Source organism: Rana temporaria, chromosome 9 (assembly GCF_905171775.1).
Source record: "Rana temporaria chromosome 9, aRanTem1.1, whole genome shotgun sequence".
Lineage (NCBI taxonomy): Eukaryota > Metazoa > Chordata > Amphibia > Anura > Ranidae > Rana > Rana temporaria.
In genome coordinates this window covers 168871482-168883940 of record NC_053497.1, presented here as the reverse complement: position 1 = coordinate 168883940, position 12459 = coordinate 168871482, and the positions used below count along the sequence as shown (strand labels likewise).

Genomic DNA, 12459 nt, shown 5'->3' with positions numbered 1-12459 from the left:
CCCCCCCCGCCGCCGCCGCCGCAAGCGCCGAACGAATCCCGCCGCTAAAGCCGCATCTCGCCGCATCCCTGCTTGGTTACCACGGGCGGGGAAGATTACAGCATTCATTTGAATAGCTGTAGTCTTTCCCGCGGCGCAGCGTAGAGACACTCCCCTTGCTCGGGTGAACTGTCCAATCCCGAGCAAGGGGGAGTGTCTATACGCAGCGTGAGAGACTACAGCTATTCAAAGCTGTGATGTTCCCCGCGCGGCGCGGCAGCATGTACGGTAAGGGGGGGACATGGCCGCATCTCGCCGCATCCCTGCTTGGTTACCACGGGCGGGGAAGATTACAGCATTCATTTGAATAGCTGTAGTCTTTCCCGCGGCGCAGCGTAGAGACACTCCCCTTGCTCGGGTGAACTGTCCAATCCCGAGCAAGGGGGAGTGTCTATACGCAGCGTGAGAGACTACAGCTATTCAAAGCTGTGATGGCGCGGCAGCATGTACGGTAAGGGGGGGACATGGCTGATTTTTTTGGGGGGGGACATGGCTGGTATGGGGAGGACATTGCTGCATATGGGGGGGGACATGGCTGGTATGGGGAGGACATTGCTGCACATGGGGGGGGGGGACATGGCTGGTATGGGGAGGACATTGCTGCACATGGGGGGGGGGACATGGCTGGTATGGGGAGGACATTGCTGCATATGGGGGGGGACATGGCTGGTATGGGGAGGACATTGCTGCATATGGGGGGGGACATGGCTGGTATGGGGAGGACATTGCTGCATATGGGGGGGGACATGGCTGGTATGGGGAGGACATTGCTGCATATGGGGGGGACATGGCTGGTATGGGGAGGACATTGCTGCATATGGGGGGGACATGGCTGGTATGGGGAGGACATTGCTGCATATGGGGGGGGGGGACATGGCTGGTATGGGGAGGACATTGCTGCATATGGGGGGGGACATGGCTGCATATGGGGGGGGGCATGGCTGGTATGGGGAGGACATTGCTGCATATGGGGGGGGACATGGCTGGTATGGGGAGGACATTGCTGCATATGGGGGGGGGGGCATGGCTGGTATGGGGAGGACATTGCTGCATATGGGGGGGGGCATGGCTGGTATGGGGAGGACATTGCTGCATATGGGGGGGGGGGCATGGCTGGTATGGGGAGGACATTGCTGCATATGGGGGGGGGACATGGCTGGTATGGGAAGGACATTGCTGCATATGGGGGGGGACATGGCTGGTATGGGGAGGACATGGCTGCATATATGGGGGGGGACATGGCTGCATTTGTGGGGGGACATGGCTGCATGTGGGGACACATTTAAAAAAAGTATCGGTATTCGGTATCGGCGACTACTTGAAAAAAAGTATCGGTACTTGTACTCAGTCCTAAAAAGTGGTATCGGGACAACCCTAATACTTACGTTGGGATCACCGTTGAGATATTTGTAAATCGTTATCATATCTCCTCTCAAGTGTCTCTTTTCCAGGGAGAATAAACTTAGCGCTTGTAGTCGTTCCTCATAATTGAGGTCCCCATATCAATTTAGTGGCCCTTCTTTGGACTCTCCAGAGCTCTAGCACATCCCTTCTGAGGACTGGTGACCAGAACTGAACGGAATACTCCAGATGTGGGCGAACCAGAGTTTTATAACGTGGCAGAATTATCGTTTGATCCCTGGATTAAATTCCCTTTTTAATGCATGCTAATATTCTGCCAGCTTTGGTAGCTGCAGCTTGACATTGCATGTTATTGCTCAGTCTGTCTTCTACTAGGACCCCCAGATGTTTTGGAACTATATTTCCCATGATGCTCAAGTACACTGCTGTAACGTCTCACGAACAATTTTGCACTAAATACAATTGTGCTTCTTTCCCAGTTAACTCTCATCCGTTACTTCCTTCCCAAACCTTCTTCCTGAAGAGTCTCTCACTCGAAGTTCAACTATAGTTACTTCCTTCTTTCTAATTAGCCTGTGACTTCCTGGGCGGCCTATTTAAGCTCCTAGCACTAACCAGGAAGTGTTTCTTTTATTTTGGCTGACACAACGCCTCTGTCGGTTGGGTATCCAGACGCACCTGCTCTGAACTCCAGCTTCCTGACCTGGACCAGGAGTCTCCACTGCCTGCTTCACCAGCCTTACCCGTCTGGACCCTTGGAGCCTGACCTTAAGCCTGCATCATTCACTTCAGTATCGCAAGTACCCTGATGTTGTTATGCATTACTATCCTGTGAACTGCCCTGCCTGCTAATTATGTATGCTAACTATACCAGGAATTGCTGCAGCCATAGTCTCTCTATGTTTGGTACTTCTAATAAGGATCCTGCCATGATTTCTACATTCTAAGTCACCAATGTGTGCACATATACTACCTATTACTTTGCCGTTAAGATTATTTACATGCCACGCATGCTCGGCTACTTCTGCATTTAACTAGTATCAGTTCTACCTGGACTTTATACTTATTTGTTTGAGTTTTCACTGGCGCCTATGAAGGAATAGGCGCCATGTTTCTTGACTGAGACTGTGATGGTTGGATTCCAAACTCTCTGCACACAAGAGCGTGAAACCTGGGTCCGAAACTGAGTAGTCTATTCAGTTGAGATCCTAACTCTCAAATAATATCCGGCGTAACGTTACAACTGCAGAGTGCATGAGCATCATGGGAAATGTAGTTCCAAAACATCTGGGGAGCCAAGGTTCACCATCACTGACCTAGGGGTTTTCCCCCTAATAAGTAACTTGTGTTTATATTTTACCCCCCAAGTGCATTACCTTACATTTACCAATGTAAAACTTTTTTTGCCATGTAGTTGCCAACTGCATTAATGTATTGAGGTCCTCTAGTAAAGTTTCTATATCCTGCTGTGATGTTATTGCCCTACATATTTTTGTGTCGTCAGTAAACACTGAGATTGAGCTATTTATCCCATCCTCTATATCAGGGGTCTCAAACTGGTGGCCCTCCAGCTGTTGCAGAACTACAAGTCCCATCATGCCTCTGCCTGTGGGAGTCATGCTTGTAACTGTCAGCCTTGCAAGGCCTCGTGGGACTTGTAGTTCTGAAACAGCTAGAGGGCTGCCAGTTTGAGACCCCTGCTCTATATCATTTAGAAATAAGTAACACAGAATTGGTCCCAGGACACAGCCTTGGACTTGGAGTACCCCACTTACCACTCTATACCAAACTGAGTACACATTATTTATCACCACCCTTTGGACACGTCCCCATAGCCAGTTTTCTATCTATCTATACCCACCAACCTCAGTTTGTAGATTAAGCTTTTGTGGGGAACTGTATGAAATGCTTTTGTAAAATCCAGATACACCACATCCACAGGCCTATCCTTGTCCAGATGGCAGCTCACTTCCTCGTAAAATGTTAATAGGTTGGTTTGGCAAGAGTGAAATCTCATAAACCCATGCCGATTACTGCTAATTATACCGTTTTCATCAGCATTTTTTTGGATATGGTCCCTTATCATCCCTTCAAATAGTTTACATACTACCGATGTTAGGCTGACAGGCCTAAAGTTTCCATGAATAGATCTCTGCCCTTTTTTGAATATTGGTACCATGTGGGCTTTTCTCCAATCAGCTGGTACCAATCCTGTCAGTATGCGGTCCATAAAAATTAGGAATAGCAGTCTGGCAATAGCCTGACTGTGTTCCTTAAAGGGGAGGTTCACCCTAAAAACGACTTTCTAGTATTACATTGGCCCCCCACATTACAATACAATTATGCCTATTATGTTTTTTTTCATGCTGTACATACCTTGATGCAGCATATTCACCCGTGGCTTCCGGGTTGCGAGTCCCGCGGGAGTGGGCGTTCCTAACATGCTGTTGATTGACGTGATGACAAAAAACGAGCTCCCCCCGTCGCGTAAGCTGCGTCACAATTGGCGAAAGGAGCCGAACGGCGGTGCGCAGGCGCAGTATAGCGCCGACTCGCCGTTCGGCTCCTTTTGCCAATCGTGACGCAGCTTACGCGACGGGGGGGGGGCTCGTTTTTTGTCATCACGTCAATCAACAGCATGTTAGGAACGCCCACTCCCGCGGGACTCGCAACCCGGAAGCCACGGGTGAATATGCTGTATCAAGGTATGTACAGCACAAAAAAGAACATAATAGGCATAATTGTATTGTAATGTGGGGGGCCAATGTAATACTAGAAAGTCATTTTTAGGGTGAACCTCCCCTTTAAGAACTCTCAGGTGTTTTGCTGCATACACACGGCCGTTTTTCGGGTTGTAAAAAAATTACTTTTTTTTTAATGTCTTTAAAAATGATTGTGTGTGGGCTCCAGAGCATTTTTCACAATATAAAAAATGGGCATTAAAAATTTCGAACATGCTCTAATTTTTCACGTCGTTTTTAACGTTGGCTAAAATGGTCGTGTGTGGGCTTTAACAACGTGAAAAAACCGTGCATGCTCAGAAGCATGTTATGAGACGGGAGCGCTCGTTCTGGTAAAACTAGCGTTCGTAATGGAGATAGCACATTCATCACGTTTTAACAGACTGAAAAGCGCGAATCGTCTTTTACTAACATGAAATCGGCAAAAGCCGCCCAAAGGGTGGCGCCATCCGAATGGAACTTCCCCTTTATAGTGCCGTCGTACGTGTTGTATGTCACTGTGCTTTGCTAGAGCATTTTTTTTTTCACGAACGTGTGTAGGCAAGGCTGTTTTAATGATCGAGTTGAAAAAAAACTTCATTTTTCCTAGACCCTTAAAAACTTAATTTTTGCGGCATAAGCCATTCAGCCCTGGTGACTTATTTATGTTAAAGTGTTTGTAAACCTCCATTTTCAATTTGTACCTAAAGGTAAGCCTATAATAAGGCTTACCTATAGGTACAGTAAAGATCTCCTAAACATGCGCCGTTTAGGAGATCTTTACTTTGCACGGCGCTGATGATGTGAACCAACTCCATAGAGAATAATTTATTTTTTCTTTCTCCTCCAGTGTTTTTGAGCTTTTAGCTTCAAGCTACAAAACACTGTGGTGTGAATGGGGCTTTAGAAGACCCTGCTCCACTATGTAGTCTCATCCGCCAGTGTTCACATCACTGCTGTGTCACATAGGGATGTAGGGGCCAGTGGTAGGAACTACAGTATGCAGTGGGGGGGGACACTGGTATCTGTGAAGTGTTGTATGTTTTTCAAAGGCTGTAACTCTGCAACACAGCAAAATTAGGACTCACCGCCCACCGACGAGGTAAGTATTAAGGGCCAGATTCACGTAGAATCGCAGCGGCGTAACGTATCATAGATACGTTACACCGCCGCAAGTTTTCATCGCAAGTGCCTGATTCACCAAGCACTTACGTGAAAACTTACGCAGACAGCCTTCGGCGTAAGCCCGCGTAATTCAAAGGGGCGTGTGCCATTTGAATTAGGCGCGTTCCCGCGCTGGACCTACTGCGCATGCTCCGTTTTGAAAATCCCGCTGTGCTTTGTGCGAAGTGACGTCATTTTTTCGAACGGCGACGTGCGTAGCGTACTTTCGTATTCCCGGACGTCTTACGCAAGAAATTTTTTTTTTTAAATTAGACGCGGGATCGACGGCCATACTTTAACATGGGCTGTGTAAAGTTAGGGCAGGTAAAACGACGACTAACTTTGCGACGGGAAACTAGACTAGCAACGATGTAACGAATGTGAAAAACCGTCGTGGATCGCCGTAAAACCTAATTTGCATACCCGACGCTGGAATACGACGCGAACTCCACCCAGCGGCGGCCTCGGTACTGCATCCTAAGATCCGACGGTGTAAGACAATTACACCTGTCGGATCTAAGGGCTATCTATGCGTAACTGATTCTATGAATCAGTCGCATAGATACTCTGAGAGATACGACGGCGTTTCAGAGAAACGCCGTCGTATCTCTTCTGTGAATCTGGCCCTAAGAATCTTCTATTGCATTACACCTCCTGGACTTGGCTTTATTATTTATATCGGAAAGTTTTTTTAGTACTCCCAGAAGACGGCTGTCGCCGTAGTTTCAGGAGCCCGGCGCTGATCCTTCTGACCTACGCATCTTGAAAAAAAGAGTCGCTGCAGTTGCTATGCCTGACCCTCCCCTTTTTCTACCCATTGGTATTATATGAACACACTCACAAAATACCAAGGCTTCTGTGAATGGGCAGCAGAGGGGAGGGGCAGGCATAGCAGCACTATGTGCTTCTCTCCTCTCAGATCCTGTAGTGTAAGAGCAATAAACCTGTCAAATGTAAATAATAGAGAAAAGTCCAGGGGATGTCATGTAGCTCCTTGGACTTGGCTCACAGTGGACCTTCACTCTTTACAACGTGGCTGAATTACTGGAATTCAGCTTCAACAATAAAAACTAGGAGGGTGATCCACAAAAGGGATACGCCGGCGTATCTACTGATACGCCGTCGTATCCCTGTTTCTATCTTTGGAACTGATCCACAGAATCAGTTTCCAAGAGATAGACAGAAGATCCGACATGTGTAATTGAATTACACTGTCGGATCTTAAGGATGCAATTCTAGGCCGGCCGCTAGGTGGCGAGGCCATTGTGGCCGGCCTAGAATATGCAAATTAACACTTATGGCGATCCACGAACGTTCCGACGGGCCCGTCGCTCTAAATCTACGTCGTTTACGTCGAGTTACGCCGCGTAAAACTAGGGCTGAGCCCTAGTTCTCTTAAGCCATGTTAAGTATGGCCGTCGTTCCCGCGTCGAAATTTAAATTCTACGTCGTTTGCGCAAGACGTTCGTGAATGGCGCTGGACGCCATTTACGTTAACGTCTAAGCAAATGACGTCGGAGCGACGTCAGTTAGCGCAATGCACGTCTGGCAAGTTACCTGACGGAGCATGCGCAGTACGTCCGGCGCGGGAGCGCACCTAATTTAAATGGGACTCGCCCCATTAGATTCGGCACGCCTTGCCGGACACATTTAAGTTACACCGCCGCAAATTTCAAGGTAAGTGCTTTGTGGATCGGGCACTTAGGGAGAAATTTTGCGGCGGTGTAACTTAAATCGGAAGATTTAAGTTGCGCCCGATATTTGTGGATTTGGCCCTAGAAGCTGATTGTCTACAATGCACAGCTGCACCAGATTTTGCACTCTCAAGTTTTAGTAAATCTCCCGCACTGACAATGCAGTATAGTGTAGGTACATCATCCCAGCCCACGCCCCGCCCCTTACAGACAGTTCTCACCCTGACATCACTCTTCTGCGCGGTGTGCGGCACAATGATTGGACCCTCCAGCTCTGTAGGACTGATGATGGCGGCCCGGTTACCGACGGTAAAAACCGTATTCTTACTGCGCAGTGTTGGCTTGGAGAAGAAGCGTGCCCAGATTAAGGAAAATATAAACGGATGTTTTGACTCTGACATACACAAAACACATAAAACTTAGGTGGTGCAAAATTATGTTATAAAATATTAATATCATGAAACCCACAGACTCAAAAGATCTATAGAGACATAATAGTTAACTGATTCCTTTTAAAAACGATTAAAAATAGATAAAAATCAATCATATAATGTACCTGTAGTTTCTAGTTTCGTTTTTGCATGTTGTTTCCTGCCTCTCTGCTGTACAGAGCCACAGAGCAGTGATGGTTTGGACAACGAAACTGATTGGTGCTGTGGGGTTTTAGACACACAGGCCCAGATTCACAAAGACTTACGACGGCGTATCTCCAGATACGCCGTCGTAAGTCCGAATGGCCGCCGCCGCATCTATGCGCCTGATTCATAGAATCAGTTACGCATAGATTTGGCCAAGATACGAGCGGCGTAAGTCTCCTACGCCGTCGTATCTTGGGTTGCAATAATTACGCTGGCCGCTAGGTGGCGCTTCCTTGATTTCCGCGTCGAATATGTAAATGAGCAAGATACGCCGATTTACGAATGTACGTACGCCCGTCGCAATTAGTTTACGCAAGACATACGCCGGCGTAAAGATAAAGCATGTCTCTAGGTGGCGCAGCCCAAGTATGGACGTCGGAACAAGCGTATCTTTTTACGTCGTTTGCGCAAGTCATACGCGAATAGGGCTGTGCGTAAATTACGTTCACGTCACAGGCATTGAGCCGACGTATCTTTGGGCATGATACTGAGCATGCGCGCGCATGCGCCATTCGTTCGGCCATGCATCTACATGGGGTCAAGCCTCATTTAAATACAACACGCCCCCTACCAGCCTACTTTGAATTACGCGCGCTTACGCCGGCCCATTTACGCTACGCCGCCGTAACTTAGGACGCAAGTGCTTTGTAAATACAGCACTTGCCTCTCATAGTTGCGGCGGCGTAGAGTAAATACGATACGCTACGCCCGCGCAACGTAGAGCGGCTGTACGTGAATCTAGGCCACAGTAATCACACCTCCTTGATTAGTGACCACAGAGAGAAAGCTCCCAGTACTGTGGTGATCAGGAAACAGACAACCAGGAAGTGTGGAGATCAGAGAAGAATTACAGCAACTTGAGAGCAAAAACGAACAATGAGGACATGAAAACAGCACTGCATTAAGGTAAAGGAAGCTATTAAGATTAAAAAAAATAAAAATTCCTTTACAAACCCTTTAACTTCAAAGAACTTTAAAGGCATAGTTCACCTTTCATACCATAGGGCATGGGTGCTCAACCTGTGGCTCTCCAGCTGTTGCAAAACTACAATTCCCATAATGCCTCAGTCTTTGGGAGACATGCTTGTACCTGTCAGCGGCCTGCAATGCCTCATGGGAATTGTAGTTCCGCAACAGCTGGAGAGCCACAGGTTGAGCACCCATGCCATAGGGTGTGATATGAAACCTGGTTGCATTGGGGGAGGAGAAGTGACCAAGCTATATTGCCTAACTGAAGGGAAGTGAAATCACTGGGGTGGATTCAGTAAGCAATTGCGTCTGCGTAACCATAGTTACGCAGCGCAATTGCTTAGTTGCGCCGGCGTAACGACTTTTCTGTATTCAGAAAGCTCGTTACGCCGACTGCAGCCTAAGATATGACTGGCATAAGGCTCTTATGCCGTCGTATCGTAGGCTGCATTCTTACGCTGGCCGCTAGGTGGCGTTCCCGTAGTGGTCAGCGTAGAGTATGCAAATTGCATACTAATGCCGATTCACAACCGTATGCGCGCCCTACGTACGCATTTTACGTCGTTTACGTTCGTCGGGTTCCGCGTAAGGCTGCTCCTGCTATTAGCAGGGGCAGCCAATGCCAAGTATACCCGTCGTTCCCGCGTCGCGATGTTTGAAAATTACGTTGTTTGCGTAAGTGAATCGTCAATGGCGCTGGACGCCATTTACGTTCACGTTGAAGCAAATGACGTCCTTGCGACGTCATTTGCCGCAATGCACGTCGGGAAAGTTTCCCGACGGAGCATGCGCACTACGTTTGGCACGGGAATGCGCCTAATTTAAATGATCCACGCCCCCTACGGGATCATTTAAATTACGCGCCCTTACGCCGGGTAGTTTTAAGGAGCGCCCGCGCAAATTACGTAGCTACTGCTTCATGAATGAAGCGTAGCGCAGGTAATTTACGGAGGCGCAGCGTTAAAACGGTACGCTGCGCCTCCGTAAGAGGGCGCAATTCGTACCTGAATCCAGCCCAGTGACCTGGCTGTGTAGTCTGGCTGGGCTATGTAAAGCTGGCTACACACAGTTTTTTTTCATGCAGATTCCTCGAGGTGGATGGAGGAATTTCCCCCCTTCTCTGCTAGGACATTGTATTATGACAGTGGCACCCCCTGTTGTCAGAATACTCTAATTAGCGGCTGCAGCTGATTGGTTGCAGCTGCTGATCAATAAAAAATATTTCCATCATGTCCCTTTGACAGAAGTCGATTGTGACGAGATCCTTCCTCGCCCAAGTCCTGCTCTCCCGACACTCCTCTGCTACCAGTGAGTCAGCTTGCAGATTGCAGCGTCTGATGGTCCAGTCATCCAAGGTTCCGGGATCCGAATTACAGCTATGTGCCATTCGGACCCATTAAGAACAAACACCAGGCAGGCTGTATGTAAGTTCCAACAGGACTCTTTATTTCAAGTACACAGCACACTTTTATACAGAATTTTGGAACATCCCACTCCCAACAACCGCTTTCCTATTGGTCAATTGTAAAGTATATCCAGTCTTCACTCAGGTCCCCCTTGACCATGCAAATGAGGACTTGAAATTGTCAACAGGGATTGGTCCAATAGCTTGGATAGAAAGACTTGTGTATTGAGACAGAAGCCCCAGGGGGTAATCAATGTACACAATAACCTGGTTCCAGCTAGACGGCCTGTCTCCAACACCCGCTCTTAACCTGCAGAACACAATAAAAGGTATTTCGCAAGCTGGTTCCACTTAGCATTTCAAAAGCCTTGCATTGAATGTCCCTCTCCTGTGTAACATATGTCAAGTAGAAACACTTTAATATCTCAAGGTCCATGACATTACTTCCCCTGGGAACCAGTCCAACAGCCGCAGTGGGACCCAAACGGGTCAACTCGAGGATGTTGGAAAAGTAGTCTTAAAGTTCCAGGACTGTGCTGGGATGACCCATCTGCCTTCCTGTTTTGAGGTCCTGGCCCATAATCGGACGGCAAGAGGCTCACATTCAGTCCTCTCCAAAAGCCCCTGTCCCGGCTAGGTCTGTCACACATCTCCCCCTTTGGCAGGAGACTAACACTGGGAGAGACCCCAATTTCGGTACCCACCCAGTACCCCAGATACCTTGTCCCAAAGAGAGCATTACTCACCCAGCCAATCTCTGCCTCTCTCAGAGAACACGCCTGCCGCTGGGGAGAGGCCTGGACTGGCCCTTCTCCCTGGAGTCCTTTCAGCCGCTGGAGAGAAGACAGGGTGGCTGGGCTCAGTTCATCATGCCATTGGGAATCTGGGCCAACTGGCCACCATTCCTGGGGTATACCAGTGGAGACTGCAGTCCCATCCACTGATGCTAGGTAAAAATCCCCCGGTGCTTGCAAAGGAAAGCCGACATCCTCCTGTCTCAGTGCCGCACCATTTTCTGGGGTTGTGTCTGTGGAGATCGGAGTCCCATCCACTACCACAGGAACCCCCTCTTCTGTTAGTTGAGAGCAGAGGCCCGGGGCACTCTGCTCTGTTGCCAGCTCTTCCGCTGGGTTGCTGTGAGTGGGGACCACAGTCCCATCCACCGATATCCGCTCAAGCTGTAGTTGTGTGCAGCAGCCAGTAGCATCCTGCCCTGCTGCCAGTGATTCAGCTGGGAGTAACAGCTTTACTACCTCAGCTTGTTGCTGGGGAGGGGGGCCAACCGCCCCGGCTCCCTGGAACTCCACAGTTGGTCCCAGTGCTGGGCAGAGATGGCTAGCATTCTGCCCTGTTGCCAGCACTTCTGCTGGGGGTGCATAATCCATAACATCCTCTGAACAGTCCATACATTCTGTAATCTGTGGCTGGGGAGTGATTGCCATCTTCTCACCCTGAGCCTCCGGAACTGCCACGGGGGTGGGGCAGAGGTCTTGATCCCTCTGTCCTGTGACCAGCGCTTCAGCTGGGGAAGTTCCTTGTAACTCCACAAATACTGCCCTTGGTGCTGGGCAGAGCACAGTGAAGTTTGGCCCTGATACCAGCTCTTCTGCTGGAGGCTCCCCAGGTTGTTCTTCCTCAGCAGAAAAGTCTATCAAATCCCCTGTCTCTACAACTGGTGTCTGGGGATAGAGGTTCACCATCTCCTGTCCATGGAACCCAGAAGATGCTATGGGTACTGAGCAGAGGTTAGCAGAGCTCGGCCGTGCGGTCAGCACTTCAGCTTTGGGAATGGCAAGCTCCCGATTTTCCACTGCTGATTCATCAGCCAGGATTTCATCACTGTCAGCTGATATTTCCTCATAGTCCCAGGTAAAGGGAACCTCACCCTGCTGCTGAGCGGAGTCTAGCAGCTGTTTGTAGGTGATTTCCAGTTCCCATTCTTGAGCGGCCAGGAATTCCAAATCTTCCTGTAACCAGTGCACTTCCGGGACATTCAGTCTTCGCTCTCTGTGCTCCATTATTTCCTCCCAACGCCACTCCCGATCGCTCCCAAAGTTGGGATCCCTGGACATCCTCCAATACAACAATCCCAGGCCATCATAGTCAAAGCCTTCCGTGGGGCTGTCATCCGCTGACCACGGGCACTCTTGGACTACATACCACCGGAGGGCTCTGTAGCTCTCGTCCAACCGCATCTCTTCCCGGATCAGCCTGCTTAACTCTGCTGTCCACTCCTGCTTTGGTTGTTCCCCCAATAACAGCATCCGTACTTCATACTGTGACCAGTACCTTACATGGATGGAGGGGAGAGCTTTTCCCTGGTGTCGCTGCTCTAGGGCTAGCGCTTCTTTCCAGAGTTCGCAGCGGATCGAATCAGACCATCCAAGCAGGACCTCCTCTGATACTGGTCCTCTGCGCTGTATCTGCTTCTCTCGCAACCTCCTTCTGAATTCCTCTTCCATGGTTAC

The 12459-nt window shown here is 49.1% G+C and overlaps 1 protein-coding gene across 1 annotated transcript in view; it reads right to left on the bottom strand.

The window, feature by feature from the left end:
- The window catches only part of VPS52 (VPS52 subunit of GARP complex), a 59963-nt gene that overhangs the window by 12300 nt on the left and 35204 nt on the right, over window positions 1–12459 (bottom strand). The window contains exon 11 of the mRNA XM_040324966.1: window positions 7201–7334. Within this exon, the coding sequence (XP_040180900.1) occupies window positions 7201–7334 (134 nt within the window). The remainder of the gene's footprint in view (window positions 1–7200; window positions 7335–12459) is intronic.